Genomic DNA, 21406 nt, shown 5'->3' on the forward strand with positions numbered 1-21406 from the left:
TGTGTGTGTGTGTGTGTGTGTGTGTGTGTGTGTGTGTGTGTGTGTGTAAATGCGTGACAAACAAAATTATACAATTTAGTCATTAAACGCCGTGGCAGCTGTTTTTGATAGCAAAACTCAAAAAGTTCGACCGAATAACAATGTGCACACCACCCCTCATATTACAAAAGATCACTTAAGCTCCACGGTGGTGTACAAGTTGTATGTGAAAAACTTTTTGCCCTCTGAATTACAACCCGTTTTTACATTACATGTTATATCACCAGGATAATCTATGATATTTTTATTTTGCGCTAGAATCGATACGAGAACAGTATTAGTACTGATACAAGTTAACAACGAAAATAAAACTGAAAACCCAACATGTCGCACTATCAAGTCGTACGTTTTTGATTGGCTAAAAAGTGATCCAACATAAATGCTAATTGTACGCATGGCCACTGACCGTGTTCAAATTATATATTTAAATTACCTGCCTTGGAAAATACAACTCTCTATTATAAGAAGAAAAACTATATTTAGCACTTTCATTTGGTGATTTTCGATTAAATTTAATTATTATTGACCGTTACTTATGATGGTATAATTCGTTTGATTATATTAATTTAGTAAAGACATTTTCAATTATTTTGTTTATAAATTAAAACTAAATTTAATGAGACCGTAGTACTATTAAAATTATCAAAAATAATTGTACTTCAACTACAAAAATCTTCTATAACAAGCACTTGGAAATAATAATATTTAGATTTACTTAAATCAATAACATAACATTGTCAATAATAATCACAGTTAATTGGTAAAATGTTCAATATACTCGTATACGTAACTGTGAATGTTTTGTATAATTTAATGATTACTCATTTCAAACTAATTTGGCGTCAGTTTAATTAAAACCGCGTACAAAAGTAACAAAATAACAATTTAATAATATTTTATATAACTAAAAAGTAATAATATATTTGCAATAATAACTTTCTGTTTTTACATACGACCTTTTCAAACAAAAGTAATTATTATTTGGAACAGTCGTAAAGCAATGTATTTAGCTAAAAATCATTAAATAATTTTTATAACTCTTTTTACATTCAATCTATAATCCTTTTATCTCAAATTTACTTACTGTTAAATAGCACAAATTAAAAATGTATAAAAATAACTTAGTATGAAATTAAATATATATATATATATATATATATATATATACTCATATGTAATAGCTACTATTAAATTTAAAAATATTTTGTTATAATTTATTATTATAACCAGATACTTAAAAATTAATTTATATTTATAATAAATCATATTGAACAAAGACCATTAAAAAACAAAACAAATTATTTCATAAAGAACAAAAAAATATCTCACTAACACTTAAAATTAAACAATGATCAATCAATACAATAAAGTATTTTATTTCTACAGTGCTGCATCTGCTACTTTTTTTATTTTATCGATTTTTTTTTAAAAAATAGTATTTAAATTCAACATCATGAGTTATCATAGAAACGAAATCGAAAGTATCAAGATACAAGGAAGTAATCGACAAAAAAAAAATTGAACGATAAATAATAAATTCAAATAAATATATATATAATATATTATGATGCACAAGGCTGTAGTTTTATAAAATTTCCAAAATCATACCTTTAAAAAAACAATATGCAACGTAATCATAAAAAATTACAAGCGAATGTATTCGTCCCAATTTATTTTCATATTCATATTATTTTTACTATTATGTACCTTCTTCCAAATATTACAATCCGTCGAAACCAGTTGAATAAAAATTATATTGAATAATAATTATTATTATAAAATCATAACTGAAATCTCAATCATAAAAACCATTTAAAATAAAAAAAAACCCATTAGAGTACCAGAATTGCCTATACAATACGCCGTCTGGTTTGGTAAATATGAATAAAATACTTTTATTCGGACCTGGATATTGTGCCCTAAAAAATGTATAAAATACAGAACCTACAAAATACAATACAAACCCAAAAATATTACTACAATAACCAAATCCATTTATTTTTAAATATTTAAATAAAAAAACATATATTTAACTAATACCTAATTAAACTTTAAAGTAATTTGATAAACGTTTAAATTTAAAGATTAGTATAATTTACGAAAAAATTTGAATTTCTACTCTCGATTAGAAAAAAAAAAAAGGCAAACCATTTTAGATATAAATCATCTATTTAAGTTAATATGTTATAGATAAATATTTTTAAATAGAAAATCATTGTTTACTTGTTTACATGTTTTATATTGTTAGGATATTTTAATTAAAATAATAACACTCAAATAAACTATTTGAAAATATATAATACGTCTTAAAAAATTGCTTATAAAATAAAAAAAATTCACGGATAGTACAAATATATTTCCAAATATAATATACTATATAATAAAATAAATCGGAAAAATATAATGAAACCATGGATTGAAGTATACATTTTAGATGAAATGTTTATTAAATTCGATTGGAATAAAAATAATTGCCTTTTATTAAATTATAAAATTATATGGACACACGCAAAATAGTATCATAGTTTCATAAATAACTATTAATTAATATTTAATACAAAAACAACATGTCAGAATACATGTTACATTTTACAATACATGTCAAAGCAATTCCTATCGTAATACATTTTCTTATGAAATTCTTACTGGATAAACGTACGTTTTTACAAATAAAATCTCATTGTATAAAATCAAAAAAATGAGTGTAAAATATTATACTCATTTTTTATATTTTAAGTTAAAAAAAAAGAAAATCAAAAGAAAAGATTTTCTCACATGGAAAAACAACAATGTTTTTTTAAGCGTAGTAATTCACTGTATTTCATCGTGGTACGAAATCATTATTTACAATGTACTCATTGTTGTAGTTATAATATTGGAATGTAGATTATAAAACGAGGTGGCTATCTATATGTATTAACTATGATCATTACATTAATTGTTTACCGTTCTTATCACTAAAATATTGATGGAACCAAATTATTACTATGCACCCTGACGAATTATAGTTAATATTTTTTATTCAAATACATGCCAGAGAAAATAAATTTAATGATAACTACTCCACCCAAAAAAGTTATGCATCTATTCGTTGCCCGTGAAAATCAAAACCCATAAAATTCTCATTTATCATTCCCTACTCCCTTCCACAATAGAAACCGACGCATAATAAAAAGTACTCACAAAGCAACAGTTTTTATTCATTGCTGTTTATTTCTCGAAGCGAAGTTAATTTCTTACTAGAATACCATTATAGAGTACTAATCATGTTAAACACGAAAGGACTCCAAAACGAAAACAATAACAATTCAGGAAACTTTTTAAACAGTTGGATATGACGCGTATGAAGAGTTCAGCTTAGATGCCCAACAAAAATTACATTAGAAATAACTATTACGAGTTGCAACTGACGCGCATCAAGTTGTCAGTTTTTGGATGTGTGTTTTCGTTTGTTAAACGTCTAAAGGTTTAAAATTAGATTATGACAAGCAAGCGTTCCTTGAAAAAGACCAATAAAGTCTTTTTTCACGGCAAAATGGTAACCATTGAAGATAACGACGAAGGAAATATTTTGTTTGCAAAATAAATTCATATTTTATTATAAAACTTACGAGTACCTGCACACACAAGTATATTTATATATATATATAAGTTAATAAGTAAAAGAACATACTTTTCTTCGAATCAATTAGCGACACTCAATGTACTTACCATATAAATTAATTGTAAATATACTACCTATTATAAGTCGACTACCTTTTATATATATATATATTTTCATATATGAAAATATTCATATAGTCGTCGTCATTCATTACCCGCACGCGACTATTAATTATTCAGAAGGTTGAATTACCACGTCTTTTCGGTATTTCCATTTTAACCACAATTAGTGAAAATACTCAGCAACAATTTCGTCTATACCTATATCAATAATATTACGTGTAACACGACGGAAACGTTTGTCCATGTCCATGTCGATGACAAATTGGATAGCACTGAGAAGTCAAGCTCAAAAATAAAAAGCAAGGCCATGTACAAAAAACAGTTGAATAGTAAGATTTTGGAGGGATGTGCATCGATCCCTACATCTCGTAACATTGTACTCACGTGCACATAATTTTCTGTGACGAAAGCGACCAAGTGAAATATCTGCTCAATATGGGCCTTGGATAGTGCAGGTGACTAAAATAAACAGAATAGGTCATCCGGTACATAAAATATTATAACAACCGATGAAATAGTATTCAACACATTTTCGATCTGTATGATAATATAACATCAACACTGTTGAATGGGATATTAACACTTCAACCCTACACCCCGCTAAATATCCCCGTTGATCTCATCAGAGGAGTATTTACGCAGAAAGTCTAAGATGTTTAAACCTTTCCAATTTACTTATCTGACTATGACAGACCGTTTTTTACAAAATAACAAAACATATGCAAGCAAACAAATCCGCATCCGATTCACGGGTTTCGAGAAAAGATGCTTCTAATTCTCTCCCCCAGTAATTAGTGGAAAATATCAAAAATGCCACAGACTTCTTAAATTAGCTCTTAATAGCGATTGCAATCAAATACCATCAAAAAACATAATGGCGTAGTTGGAAACACATGGCATACCGTCTTATAGTAGTAACCGAATTTCGAGATCACACAAACGGATGCGATATAGGCTCACATCAATATTTAGGAAATATGCAGAGTGTAACAATAAATCACAACCTGAAAAAACGTGCGTTCTTCGGTGCTGACTGTCGTTTACAAATGTTTTCACGAAATGAAGAATGAAGGATTAAATAAAGCACGAGGTTCGATATACGAGTATATTACACACCCGGGTAACGCATAGATAAATATGTGATGATGATAATGACTAACGATTTCCCAGGAGTGAGTAAACATTTAGAAATAACTTTCGTAGAAAAAAAAATCGTTTTCGAATAAATGTCGATTATTTGTAGAGAAAAGACAATGTATGTACATCGCGTTCACGAAGCGAATTAAATACATTGTTTCCACATGGCGACAGATAAGGAACTATATGTGTATGACGTACACTGTACGTATAAATGATAATACGATTTGGTTAAGAAAATTGTTTAAATTCGAATATCGATACGAAATAAAATACTATTAATCGATGAATTATGACATGTTTGATTCGCCATAAATTTGTCCGTAACAATATTACAATTACTACGAAAATTATTCGAAGAGTCCTGCGGTCACAAATACGGTAACGTAATAATACATTGAATTATACGAGATACGTATACATTGACTATTTGCACGTGAAACCTAGTAGATCGTATGGATTAGTGGAACTATATCATTATGATCTGTAATAGCAATTCCAATAAAAGCGACTGAAATAATACATCTAGCGTACAACTCGAGCACACAACACGGGGAACATGACCTTTGCAGAAAAAGATCCATAGCAGTTAGTTGTTACATTACTTACTTACTATACGTACACAATTAACTCGGTAAAATGTTTTTATTAAAATATCCACACAACCACCTGTGGACGAGTGGCATAATTTAAAAGAAATACAGTCAGGGAAGATGAAAGACTCGACATTTTCGACACGTTGCAGCAGAACGATGAGATTCGATACTATAACATATCTAATGAATTCTTCACACGAAACCATTATTGTATTACAAGCAGTTTTGCAGTAACGAGCTTCTTTGGTTATTGTACACAATAACTAGTTAATTTAACGAATACTGGACATGTGTATACAGGAACTAAAATAACATACAAAAATATACCCGGGATTGTAATCTAGTTCAGACCCGTCCGTATAAATGCATTTTGAGATAATTTGTATATTATACAACTTTTTTTAGAGTATAAGACAGTTGAATTCGATTTCGTCAGCAATTTATTTTGCAAATATAAACCATCGACTGAAAACGTCGGAATACTATTTTCATTCAAGAATCAAATAAATATTTACATCGGTCACGCCACTGTATCTTCCACTTGCACACAAGGAGATGGTGTACATCAAGTAATATTAATCGTGTTATTGTACAGATATATTATTATTATTATTATTTATTTATTTATACGGGCAATGCCCAATAGATACAAGTAACAAAGACCATGAATGGTTTACAAGTAAAGTTAAAAAGGTTGTACATCTCATAGTAAGAATACATTGGTTCTATATATATTATTATTAACATACACAAAATAATAAAACAAGAAAAAATATATACATTTTTTTAAGAAATGAATTTTTTGAAAGCTAGGAACTTCAAGAAGCGATTTTGAATCGCTTCAATAGCTTCAGTGGGACCAGACATGTAGGGAGTCCAAATGACAGAATTATATTCAAGTATTGAGCGGACAAATGTACAATACAGAGATTTTAGGGCTATTGGATTATTGAAATCAGAACACATCCTACATACAAACCCGAACATTGAAGATGATTTGTTAATGACATATGCATAGTGATAATTGAATGATAAGGAAGAATCAAAATGAATACCAAGATCTTTAATATGAGAAACTCTAGCCAATTCAATACCATTTAGATAGTAATTATAATTTTGAGTTATGCGTTTTTTAGAATATGTCATAATTTTACATTTATCGACATTGAAGTATAGTTTATTAAAAATACACAAATTATTAAGAAGATTAAGGTCATACTGGAGCAATTCTGCATCACAAGGAGATTTAATTATTCAGAATATTTTTACATCGTCTGCAAAAAGTAGTAAGCGGGAATTTGTAACTTTTATATCGTTTACATATATATTGAATAAAAAAGGAGCTAGGTGAGAACCCTGTGAAACCCCTGAACTGGCATCGTATATTAAGTATATATATATATTATATCTAATATATAAACATTATTTTTTTTCCTATTCCGGACAGTACGTATTGTTATGATTCCTTGGTGACCAAAAAGCAATTTCTACCGAACTCGTTGCGATAAAGATGACAACGATGGGATGGGAATGTATAATAGTGGTACGGAGTGGACGGAGAAAGAATCGTAGAGACGATAATTACATGTAGAGTGAAAGAATTCGTCGCATGTCGGGTGTGTATTCATTTCGTATGACGTTCCCTTCCCCATTTCGGCATTATCCCCCCGATAAGAAGGCCATACAGTCTTTTATCTTAATTATTTAACTACACAGACCAAATAGCGGCGGCAAGTCAATTACACGCGCCGGAAAACCTGGATCGTTGTCCGCGATCACGAAACTAATGGATTGGTCACGGAACCGTATAGCCGTTGTTTTCGTGTACACAGTCGACTGCGACCATCCAAGGCACTGCGGGAAATGGAAAACAAGAACACGTTTAATGAGCCCGCGCAAATTTTATCTCACAGTTCGAGTGTTTATTCATTATTTATATTATTATTATAATTATTTTTTTTTTTTTTTTACGTAATCGATTCGATTTCCATTTACATAGAAATAATTATTCGCGCGGTTTCCGAAAACAAACAGATATTGTTCAGGAACGTCTCCCATTATATAGAATGACTCAAAAATAACGCAGGATTTAAATCTGCTATAAATTAAATTTATTTATTTGAAAAAAAAACATAACAAATATATCATTCTCTTCAGGAGAAGTTAAGGCTTAACAGTGAAAAATAATATCGGGCATATGACCCACCCTACAGACGAATATTCTTTCCATAAAATTTACCATTAGGGACACGACGAATTTCTTACTTAAGTTCCAAGAAATTTCTAACTTTGTTCCGGTAAACTCGTGACTTAGTATATCCCCATAAGAAAAAATCACACAGTGTCAAGTCACAAGATCGAAGTGGATAGCTTTGGTCTCCACTCAACGAGATTAGTTTGTCCAGGAACTTCTCACGCAACAGAGTGATTGTTTCTCTTGAAGTGTGACAAGTTGAAACCATACATTTTTTATGTTCATATGGTCTAATTGAGGCCAAACAAAATGACTGAGCTCAATAGGTATTCTTGTATGGTTACAACAAGACGGCTCAAAACTTGATGCCGTGTGATTTTTTCTTTTAGGGATACACTAAGTCACAAGCTTAACTGAACAAAGTTCGACATTTCTTAGAGCTTAAACAAAAAATTCGTCATGTCCTCAACGAAATTGATGGGGCAATGTGTTATCCAGTGATGGTAAATTTTATAGAAAGAATAATCGCTTGTAGGGCTAGTATGAAGGACATATGCCTGATACTGTTTGTCACCGTTAAATCTTAATTTCTTCCGAAGAGAATGCTATATCTGCTATGTTTTTTTTAAAAGAAATAGATTTAATTTATAGCATATTTGAATCCTGCGTTATTTCTGAGACACCCTATAGATGTACACATCGCGATTATGCCCTACGAGTGCTAACGAAAGACCAGAAAAGAGACAAAACGAAACGGATGTACACGCGGCTTACGTAAACACTCGTGAACGCCGTGTAGTGCATACAAATTTGGAAATATATTCACAGACCTATAGAAACGTGTAGCGACAATATATTGTAATTCCAGCCGAGCGACGACAACAACTACGGGCGCACATAATAAGCTAATTAAATGCGCACTTTCTTTTCGCGGTACTGATCCGAGAGAACGGCGGGCACACGTCTCTCACATGAACATAATGGGTACTATTACACGAAGATCATAAGATGGACCTGTAAGTTCGTTACGTTTACACGTGCGCGTCCATTAAAAAACCTATTCGCCATATCGTTTGCACAGACGCCAGCGAACGTTCTGAGGAGATTAAATCGTGTTATACGTGTACCGTAAGAATCGCATTTCGCCCGTTTCGGTCCCGGTTCCTGGTAGCGCGCTGGAGGTCTTCTCCGTTTCAGCGGATAATTCCGTGTAACACGTACGATCGAAACGAGTGTTGCGCGTTCGGCATTTTAAAACAGCACTCGCCCGTTACTGCAAGGTACCGAATTGTACACAAACTCGGTACATTGAACTACACGTAAACGATTATCGCCCCGTTGAATTGAGTGCGAAAAGAAAACCTAATTTTGAACACGCAACTTGTACACGTGGATATTGTTTCAAAGTACAACGGGTAGCGGCACATCTGGTCTACGTAATTACGCCACTGATTAGCAACGTCAGATTTACTACACGTCCCCGGCGTAAGGACGCACGTCAGTTGAACGGCGAACGAGAAACGTACAGCAGATCGATAAAAACGGGGGCAGGGCGAAATAATTACAATTACACGCTTATAGGAATTGTTCGATTGACATAACCGAGAAATAAACAATTGGGGAGAAAAAAAAACATTGATTATATAACCAAAATAATCGGACGGAATAATTGTTGTAAACAAACATTTGAATTAAAAATTTGTTCAGCAGTCGAAGTAAAACACAATATGAAACAGGAATATTGTACCAAGCGAATCCTAGACGGATACGCAGATGAATGTTTGCTGTTTGATCTGATATTATTACAAAATTGTACCGGATCAGCCGGAAAAACAAAATATGTATTTCGTGCGGTTTCGTCTTGGTCACACAGATATAAAGCGACTCTCCGCCAGTATAAACGCTCGCGGACGTGGGCGTATAGCTGAAACGGTGGGTGAATTAATGACTATGATATCATCAGGGAATGACTATTCGGTTTCTTACGGACAGGAAATAAATAATAATAATAGTGATACACGCGTATTTTAGTCGTTTTTTAGTTCAGGCGCATGTTGCGTGAAACTCAAAAAACAATCACATATAATACTGTTAATAGAAATGCACACGCGAAATAACCTACCCGTAAGAACGTACTTTACGGCAAGTAAATATTATTATTATCAATATTATCACGGCGTACGGCAAGCCGAAGACAAATTATTCGGTTGCGTGGAATATTATTTATAACGTTACGAGTGAAAATACGAGACGAAAGTCATGTAAATTTGTTATTGTATTATAGAATGTCGATTATTCCGCGAAAACTCGAACAGGTGAATATTGATCGTACATTGATCGTACTTTTACAATACTGAACGTATTACAGACGTGAAATTTAGTATGGGGCATAGGAGTAACCTCCTACCCGGAGACCGTATTTTAGGAACCACGAAATAAAATATATGATACATACCGTTTTATTTCACATTATTTAAGTTTGAATCATTTTGAAGAAGGTTAATCGCCCTCCCCAAAATAAGCACCAATTTACGTGCCTAACGTACTTTTATAGCCGATGGATACTATGAAAATAATCATTATGATTGATGACATGAATTGTGTGTGGCAAAACCCCACAGCGAATAATAGTAAAACAACAAAAAATTAATAACAACAAATTAACAAAAAAAAAATAAATAAATAAATAATCACACAAAAAACACGAAAATTAATTAATGTAACCGAGTGAAATCAAGTTAGTCAATAAGTAAATAAGTAATAAGTAAATCAGTAAGTAAATCAATAAGTAAATTAAGATTAGTAGATAAACGAATGAAATATGTAAACATCCTGCAGTTGATTAGGTGCACATATGTGCGTCAAATGTTCGTTGCGGATAAAAAACCGAAGTCATACGTGAAATAAAACACAAAACACAGCTTCCAGACCAACTTTCTTTTTTAAAGTTGATAGCAGTACCCTCGATATCAATAAATAAAAAAACTATCGAGAAAAGTTGACCGAGAAACTATAAGATATGTTTTTGTCGTATGGTCTGAACGTTTGAACACTTGGAATATACTGTGAAAAATACGTCATGGAACTATTCGTCGGTAGTGGGAAAAATCCCAATAAAAAAAGAGATCGAAGACAAATTAAACCAGAAATAATGTTATATTCACGGATCTTATATGGCAGGGGTGGCCAAATCACGGCTCGCGAGCCGCATGCGGCTCTCGTCACAGTTGTATGCGGTTCGCGGTCTTATTTACAAAAACCAAAATATTTAAATTTTTTTTGTATACATTTATAAAAAAATGTTTTTATTGTATTTATTTAAGGCTTTAGTATTATAGTGGATAGAATATAGATTAAATCAAAAAAAAAAAAAAATTAATTAATATGAATAATAAATTAAAAAATTAAACATTAAGCTAATTTTGTTTGCGTGGTATTCATCGAACATAGCTTATTTTTCCTCGAATCAGAACCAATAGGAAATTCTCGACTAAATGTGCTGTGATTGGTTTCGTAATGCCGTTTTAAATTACTAACCTTAAACTGTGATAATGTAACTTGACATATGACACAAAATGGTTTATCGTTTTTCTGTATGAAAAAGTATAGTTCTTCCCATTCTAATTTAAATTCCCGTTTTTCTTCTTCATATTTACGTTTAACCGCTTTATTAGAAATTGACATTGTAACTAACTTTCGCAATAAGTATCGGTAAAATATTACAAATATAATTATTAAATATTACAAATATTTTACAAAAAAAATTGAGGTGTTTACAATAGGACTATTCAACACAGACTACAGACTATATTAAAAACGATATAATTTCATATTTCGTAATTTGATATGTTTATCGGCTGTTTGCTATCTTTATTACTTTTGTGGTATAAAAGTACACATTAGATAATTTGGCTCTTGATATAATTTTATTAATACATGTGGCTCGCGTACATAGTCATGTTGGCCACCCCTGTTATATGGTAATATACTAGACCGGGATAAGTTGTTAGCGTGCAATGTACTAAATCGCATAGGTACGCCTGAAATCTAACCTGACCAATGACAGTGACGGTGTCGATATAATTTAAAGGATCACGAGTTCCTTCGCGGACGGTGTGACCGATATTATCCTATAATTCGTTTTATATTTCCGATACAGCACCGTCAGTTATCTAATTATTGACCACTGCACCAGTACTATATTATAATGACAGATCACACGATAAATGGCTATATATACATAATATTATAATAATTGATCAAAGTCACACCCGTTAATGGTCAATCGAACACGCGATACCTACGGCTAATAATTCCCATGTTTTTGTTCAATTCGCCGTTGTAGGGAGAACTAAAACATAATGCAAGTGATACACTGCGACGAAAATCCGCACAATCATGAAGCCATTACGTATTGTTGGATTAATTTTTTTTTTTTTTTTATTTCTTACACCTTTAGTCTGAAAATCGGAAAAAAATCCGAAAAAGGAGCAAAAACGATAAATAGTGAATAGGAAGTACGGTCAATATATTATAATGTTTTATTCTCTAAAATCAACACCTGCTGATCACAATATTTTCGAGTTGCATCCGGACGAATTATATACGTACTATAAGAAACCAATTTTATTACCTACTATTTATATATTAAACATCAATTCAACGCATCTACGGTACCGGTTTTCGGTGTAAATCGCATACAATACACATGCAAGTTTATCAGTATAATAATATTCAAAACGAATACATGTATTGCCTGTATAATAATGGAATAATGCCTGTATCTGCAATATGTGTACGCAAATGTTTATTATTCGAAGAGACCTGACAGGCGCGGATCCAGAAAATTTTGACAGGGGGTGCTAAAAAAAAAAAAGATTGTTACACCTTTCTATTTATTTAAATTAATATTTTCTATTTGATTTATTGGTGCTAACTTTTTTTTCATACATCAGTATTTATTAAATATAAACTTAAAAATAACAATAATTTCTTACATATATTGTAACTGTAATTTTCTTGGGTGTTTTTCATTGAATTCTTCAATAACTTCCTCTGGAGTAATTTTAATATCCCTATGAATATTAAGAAGCATAAGTCCATTTAATCTATCCTCTCCTATTGTTGATCTTAAATATGTTTTTGTTTGTCGAAGTGAGGAAAATATTCTTTCTGCGGTGCAAGTGGTAATTGGTATAACTCAAATAATTTTTAGCAATTCCTTTATATTAGGATAAAATTCAGATGCATGAGTCAAAGCTTCTATAGCAGTTTTAGGTTTATCTAATTGGGATTTCCAAAATTGTTTCCACAAAGTAACTTCACCTCTAACCTCTTCTATCGAGCCAATTAGATCATCGATATAAAATTTGGCCGATTTAATAATTTTTTCGATATCTGTATCTTCAAGTAGGAAAAATGGTATTAAATATTGTAAATACATAATCGTTTCGTGTCCGTGACCTAAAAATCTATTTTTGATATCTGATATTAAATTATTTAAATTCCGATAACGGAATAACCGATATTATTTATTATTATTATTATTATTATTATTTTGAAAAATAAGAAATAACATAATTTATAATATAAATTTATTTTGTTGGTGGCCAAAGCGACAGGGGGTGCCCGAGCACCCATAGCCCCCCCCCCCCTGAATCCGCGCCTGAGACCTGACAACATTCATCTAACCGTCTGACGGGAAAATAAAAATTCGTCGTCTCCTCGTACTTAAAATACAAGTGGTCTACAGAAACGATTTTCCGTATTTATTTCGCCAAAAGAAAACCTCGGTACGACAAGGAACGTAACTTTAGACGTTTTTTTTAATATTTCGACAAATGATAACGTGAACTGTCAATAAAAATAAACATCTACATGCTAGTGCCGGGTAATCACTACAACGATATATATCATAGCTGAATTACATCGATTTGTCCACAAAACGGCATTTCAAACTGACAAGGCTGAACCGCATCGTCTGACGGGACGAACGAAATAAAATAATCGAAATGCGTTACGTCATCAACGTGATTGTTTATTGAATTATGGCGGGTGTAAATAGTATGTATAGGACATATAAAACTGGTTGAAAAGGAATAGATACTATTTATACTATATATATATGGAATAGGTACATCTGCAACAATAAAATTTTACCAAAAAACTGACAGTTAAGTGTCAAATAATATAACATATATGTGAATGTATGTAACTTGATCATCACAAGGGCTAAAACTCGAATTTATACGTCATAAGTACGGTACGAGTTTTGTGGATACCATTTTTTTACATGGCTCAAACTTGGACAACTGTCAACCCGAAACAATATCAAGTATGCGGTATACCTCATGGAATTTTTTATTGTTACTGTGTTATTTCGATATCTGTATCTCGAACACAAATATAGTTAAAAATCATCGGCTAACAATCGTATGATATTCATACATTATAACTCCAATAACTTTTTTAAATTATTATCTTTACTATTCTGTAATATTTCTTGTTGTATTCAACTAAGATATTTAGATTAGAAACATAGAATCATGACATAAAATTTATTAAATCGCAGGATTTTAAATAACATTTTTTTTTCGATTATCACCAACAAAAATATTTTCCTCGGCATAAAGAAAAATATTATGAAAATGCTTAATGCTTAATCTAGCTTAATCTCGTAAAAATTTTCAAATAAAGGTACTAACCCGACAACGGTGGGGTAGTGAACTCCATTCTTGATTGACAATGTCTTTGAAGAAGTCTCGTTTTTACAGAAAATGGTGTGTCCAGTAGTTATACAGTAGATTATACGAATATTATACACACTTCTGTAGTTATTACAAAGAAGTACGCAGTAGTATTCATGTGTCATTTATTAAAATTGAATAATGCAATATGCTTAATAAGCATTGCTTATGTATTATTACGAGCGTATCAACTGTCATATATTTTTTCTTTTTTGTCTTGTGCGACTAATTCAATGGCACGTGTAGGGAAAACCAAATATTTTTAAAATATTTATCAGGGCTACATGGTACATATGAAAAATAATGTTATAATAAACGTTACGTTAAATTTAGTTTTCTTAAAATATACAACAGGATCGTTTTCATATCTTCCATATTTTCACCCAACCTCGTTTTCTGTATTATTGTTTTCGTTAGGTGCATTCTCATTATAAAATCATATATATATATATATATATATATATATTATACAGGTATAATAAATAATAAAACATTATAGTTATCAACATTTTACATATTTTCAATCTACAGCTATAAAACTATAAACTAATACAGATCACACGTGTTACTCGATCAACTAACAAACTCGAATTGGATTATTATATACTTTTATATCGTATTCAGCATATATATTTTACACAGAATTACCTAATATACTTAACGAGGTTGTGATTGAGATGTTGGTGAGGTAGTTTACAATATTTATATGTTAAAGCTAGATAAATGGTGAAATTATTGCATTTATAATTCGCATAAAGACATTTTTCAAAACATGAATCATGTCATTTCATAGCAGTTTGTTTCTTATATGCAAATTGTTATGTAGTAATATATTAAAATGTTGATAATTTATAACATCAAAATTATAACTACTGTTTTTAGGCACAATTACTAATTACTAATTTACAACTGAAACCTGATATAACGTAACACAGTATCTCATCCATACTCTTAGTCAGTATCGTTCGATTCGTAACTCTTTTCAGACTTTGATTTTTTGAAAAATGCTCCAACTTAATAAGATGTGTGTCATATACAAAATCAAATAACGTACGTAAAAAAATAAACACACAACTTGAATTAAGATAACGCTTAAAACAACACATATGTTTCCGAAGTAGTCGAGTCATACTACTACAACAAAAGTCCTCTTAATTTACACGTCTTTTTCCTTTTATAAATTCGCTTAACCTAATTAAACGTAATTATTGCCTACATACTAGTTAACAATATTATTTTACAATTGATTATTATATTCTAAAATGTTATGTTTAACTATTTCTTATTGGAACATAAATATACAGCAATTTTTAATGTAATTTTATGCTTCCCGCGTTCTGGTATTTTACCAAAATATATTTATATTACATAGGATTGGATTTCAATTTAATAACAATAATAAAGTAAATTTTTAAAATCAATTAAGGTTTGTATTTTTCACTCATATATACCAAATCGCTCAGAAGTCACAGATTTTATTGACAAAATACATAATTCGGTATTTAGATAAGAATATATTAAAGTGAAGTTTCTGAATACCTTGAAGTCGATATTGACTTTATATTGTAAGTTAATCAACGAGGCCAGATAACATAATAGTTTATAGTGTATTACACATTGGTCGTGACGAATAATGATAACGAAGAACTCACACTATCATACCTCTTAGTCGTAGTGGACATTTTGTTATCACCTACGGTGGACGTCTTGCCAAGTACAGTAAAACCTCGACAAGATGGAAACTCCATTAATACAGAAAATTTCTTTTGTCCCGTTTCAAATACATAATAAATTCATTCCGCCAATATGGAAATCTCACTAAGCCGAACAGATTTTCGTATTAAAATTAACTAAAAACTCGCTAAGGCAGAAATATAACATGAAAATTCAAACTTAAAGTTACCATCAATTTTATAACCGTATTGTCGATATCCACGTCCAGACCCAAAATATCTTTGTTGTTGTCTGCTCTTTGTTCTTTGTCATTGATGTTGACCCAGAAGAATTTCATCACTTTTACGACGAACTTGAGACCCAAAAAACCTATGATTCGGTTATATCATTAGTTAAGAATCAAGGTGAAAAGGACGAAGAGACTGGTAACGAAAAAAACTATAAAGAACCAGGAAATCTGATAAAAGACTACAAAACTGCTATCTGCTATCTCGAATTACTACGAAAATTCTCTCAAACAGTGTCTAATACTGAGTTTTTGGATTTTACTTTAATATCCAACGTGTGTGTAGAACGTGATGCTTTTGAAATAAAAATCAAAAATTGATTACCAATTTTTTCCAAAAAAATATCAATTGTATCATGTATAATAATAATTTTAAATTTTTAAACACGGAATGATGGTGCGGTCCAAAGTGATTCCATCTTATTGAGGTTTAACTTTATTATAATACCTTATCCAATTCAATTACGTTCGTGGCGCGAAATATATGGTAAAAGTGATAATAGTTTAATTCGATCGAATTTTTAAATTTATTTTTCAGCTCTTTTCGCTCTCGTGCGCTTTGTTCCGCGGATCGTCCTGTGTATACTTATTAAAACGGTTGAATGTCGTGTATACAGGTGTTACTGGCAGTAGGCCGAGGACTAGGCCGACCCGAAGCACCGCTGACCGGATTCGGTGGCGGCGGCGGAGGATTTCCCGGGCTGACGTTGGACAGCTACGCGGCACCGATCAGCGGCGGCAGCAGCAGCGGACCGTATCCGAGCGCAGGGCCGCCCCCGCAGTACGGGCCGCCGCAGCAGGCGCCAGTCATACACAAACACGTGTACGTGCACGTGCCACCTCCGGAACCCACGTACTACGCACCCAAGAAGCCGGTGCAACCGCCTCCGCCACCGCAGAAGCACTACAAGATCGTGTTCATCAAGGCCCCTACGCCGCCCCCGCCTACCGTCCCTGACATACCGGCGATCCCGCCGCCCGCCGAGCAGAAGACTCTGATCTACGTGCTAGTCAAGAAGCCGGATGAGGCCCCGGAGATACACATCCCCACGCCCGCACCCACGCAGCCGTCCAAACCGGAAGTGTACTTCATCAGATACAAAACACAGGTAAACAGCGCTAGCGCAGAACAACGAAGGCTCTACACGGTATTCGCGTTCTGTGGAAAGGACGCGCTTATGTAGCAGAGGGTCGTGTCCTCGGGGTAGAATTTTAACTCAACTCTCGAAACCGATCGCCTACCTGCACCAGTTTTTCATGTGTTTCTGATTCAGAGTTCGGATTAGATGAAATAATCCATAACATTTATCAATTCGTTCCCAAATTGATTGTATTGAATTGTGTTGTTCATAATTTTTACATTATAACTATGATAAAACTAACCGATGTCCTGAGCCAATAGGGGGGAAACTCCTCTGCGAACCCTAAAGTTCATCACTGATAGCTGGTTTCACAATGATCAAATGTTGTATCATGTATCGCAGAAGAACGCACTACGTCGTAACAGAATTGTTTTCAATTTCGGCGCCACTGGTCCCAAGTCACTACAACCGAGTGCGGGCGTAAGATTTATGCACGTCATCGGTTAAACGATTTCCCTCTCGGACGTACGACCGATGACGTTTTTTTATTTTATTTTTACATTTTTCTTTAAACAACTGCGGACACGAAATGATGCACATAAAGCGTACAAAAAATATTGCACTAGCGGACGTAGAGGCCGTGTTGATTCCGACGGGGATAACACGTTCAAACAGCAGCGCTGATGGTTCGTCTTCGGGCTCGCGTTGAAGAAGAAAAAAAAGCGTCTGCCCGAGTATTTCCGATCGCGTTCGTAATAACCATGAGCATGTAGACGAGGAAACCATCGACGTTGCAACGAAACGCGCGTCAAAGGATCGCAGTCCGCAGGGACTGTACACGTGTTCTGCTCCAGTTTTTCGCGACGTTCGGTTACGTAACATTAGAACCGATAAATGCGGCACGATAATAACGCGGTGCTATTATATATTAGTGGGTGGGAATTATCGTTCCTGTTATGGAATCGTTCCAATCGGTACGGCGTTACAATAAAGTACCGATTTTCCAAAACACTCGTTACATCGGTACATTTTTTTTTTAGTTTTATTTTTTATTTTATTTTTTTGTTGCACGGCCGGCGACCGTTGTATCGAGACAACTCGTAACCAGTCAACCGCCGTCGGTGTTACCTACTGCTGTACTCGAACAGATATCACGATATTTTGTTTAATTTATCGTCAGACGTGCCACAAAATACATCAATATAGCGCAAATATAGCGGGTCCAATCGCTGGATTCCCAACCGCTGAACAGACCGAACTGTTGTCGATCGTAATTACCTGACCACCACGGCACGGTCCACCGTTACTCGTTCCTTCTGACCACTTTGGGCCTAACGCCTAATAACTGGGGCCTGGCAGTAGGCACCGCCGATGACATAGGCGTCACTTAAGGGTATCGAGGGATATCTTTGCTATCCCAGAAATTTTTGTGGTGTAGCATGTGTATCTTTTTGCTACCCCAAACAAAGTCATAAATTTTAAAAATACATTCGATGTTTATTATTCAAGCGTATACATCGACTATATTATTGTGATTGTATCCAAAATAATTATATTTTGTGAAAAGTCCAATACAGATGAAAAGAAAGTGTATACACTAAAGGTTATGCCAAGATTTATGTAGAAGAGGTTAGCTAGTTATCATATTAAACCTATAAAAAATAATTTTTTTCACTTTCTAAAAATAAACTTTGCTACCCCAAAATTTAGACTCTAGTGACGCCCAATGTCACTGTTGTACCGACGGAACGGTCAACAAGTGCAATCGTCCGTACTCGTTCCTTTAATGTCACTCTCTGTAACGATTACAGGAGTACCGACCTAGTCACACTATAAGTAGCACACTATTAGCCCACGTGTAGTGTCGTCGCGATCCCGTCCGTCCACGTGCCGCGGTAACTCGTGCCGCATCTTTCCGGATAATGCGACATGACTGCGATCGTTGTTGTGTTAAAGCGCACCCGATAGATATTTTGTAATAATATTGTAACTGTTGCGGTTCGGAAAAAAAAAACATTGTTACGATTACAAAATATGCGCGCGAAGTGTACTACATACGATACGTGCTAATTGTGTTGGGCGATAAGCGGGTATAGGAAAAATTCAAAAACGCTAACGAGCCACTATACCGAACGCCGCGCTATTACCGTTGTAACGCGTAACGGTAGGTGTACCACGACAACGTGCAACAAATTAATGCAGTTTGTGTTTAACGACGCGGAATGATCTACAGGACCGCGCGAGCGTATACCTGTTACCTGTTCGTGATGTACATTCAATTTTCTTATGGTGTGGAGAGAGGAGGGGGATTTTGTATTCATGGTTTTTATGTCAATATCAAACGTCTATTTTGTTACATGACCTCGGAAGAAATATTCATCTTTTTGTGATTCCACCATAGTTGATAAACACTAAATTTTATACGCACGTTAAAATATTCATGATGTAAATATTTTTCATTTTAACCATTCAAAAACTGAATGGTTTTTTTTTTTAGCCCTTGGGGAGTGAATTTATCTCGAACCTTCCCTCCTCCTATAACATATATATGCCAAGGATAATATAGAAGTACAAGATACAACTCACTTGAACTCTGCGGATAACCACCAAAAATTATCCTGTACCCATTGGTGTCTAATCGAAAAATATACGAACGCAATTTGCTCATATTTTTAATAAATAACCACCCAAGTTCGTATTGTAACATTCACGTATCATGATATACGGTACACACCACTTTATTACTCATTATTTAAGCCACAATCAATTATCAATACACCTGGTTGCACACCAGACAATAACTTTGATCGAAAGCTTGTCTAATGCTACTTTGTCCGTTTTATTTGTACACACTATTAAAGCCATGATAAATTCGGTTGGTGAAAATAATGACATGATTAAATTTAGCAGGATTTGAGTAATATAATTTCCGATAAATTATCGATGATATATTATTATGATCTATTTTGAAATACATCCAAATCAAATAAAATGTTGAAACCCGAATACAATATGCTAGTTTCGCTAAGAATCTAAAACTTGAGTCGTAGGATTTGATCGTATAGCAACGATTTAAGTTACAATCCACTCTACACGAAGATATGATATAAAGAAATCATCCCCGTTACAGACTCTGGTAATTTATTGATTTTTTCATTTTTTACAGAAACAAGAGGGCTACCCTAACTCGGTGGCGTCCGAATACGGAGCACCGGCCAATCCGTCTCCTTCCATCCCGTCCGACACATACGGTTCCCCGTCACCATCCACCGGTTACGGTGCGCCCAGCGGTCCAGGCAGTCTGTACTGATGGAACGACCCGGACACGACGAGTACCGAGAAGACGTGCAACGTTTGCACTCGATCCGGAGTGAACATGATGAATAATTAAAAAAATTAAATAAAAAAAAAAAACACCTGCAACCCAAGAATTATGATAAAATGTAAAAATCTCACATTTACTTTTAAATATAAATATGTAATGTTATCGTTACAATACTATAATCAACTATGTATTGATACGTATCCTGTATTATCTGTTCGGTATGGCGGAAAAAAAGCATATACACATATACACACATACATCCCATTCGGCACAATATCGTTACGTTATTTATTGTATTTTATTTTGTTTAGAAATCTAAAAAACGTATTTTCTTATCAGTGTTGCCATAAAAAAAACCGTTGTATGCAGGTACGCAAAAAACACCAGAACTTCATAACAATATCGTATACAATATAGCGTATTTTAAGTACACACACTCGCACATACGTAATCACGTATTATATACATATAGGTATAACATCCCGGCACGCGAAACCCCGACCTCACTCATTACCATACAAAATAAACCGATTTTTATAACGGCGTAAAAGGGACTGGTAAAAACTCATCGTTCGTTCAGATGCATCTAGTGGTATCCAAG

General features: G+C 33.3%; 1 protein-coding gene across 1 annotated transcript in view; it reads left to right on the plus strand.

Moving 5' to 3' along the window:
• Positions 1 to 21202, plus strand: part of LOC112693582 (leucine-rich repeat extensin-like protein 3) — a 22077-nt gene extending 875 nt beyond the window's left edge. The window contains exons 2-3 of the mRNA XM_025568707.1: positions 17016 to 17507; positions 20647 to 21202. Coding sequence (XP_025424492.1) covers positions 17016 to 17507; positions 20647 to 20790 — 636 coding nt within the window. The 3' untranslated portion in view covers positions 20791 to 21202. The remainder of the gene's footprint in view (positions 1 to 17015; positions 17508 to 20646) is intronic.
• The last annotated feature ends 204 nt before the right edge of the window (positions 21203 to 21406 follow it).

This window comes from Sipha flava, unplaced genomic scaffold (genome assembly GCF_003268045.1).
Source record: "Sipha flava isolate LNK unplaced genomic scaffold, YSA_version1 88_pilon_pilon, whole genome shotgun sequence".
Taxonomy (NCBI): Eukaryota; Metazoa; Arthropoda; class Insecta; order Hemiptera; family Aphididae; genus Sipha; species Sipha flava.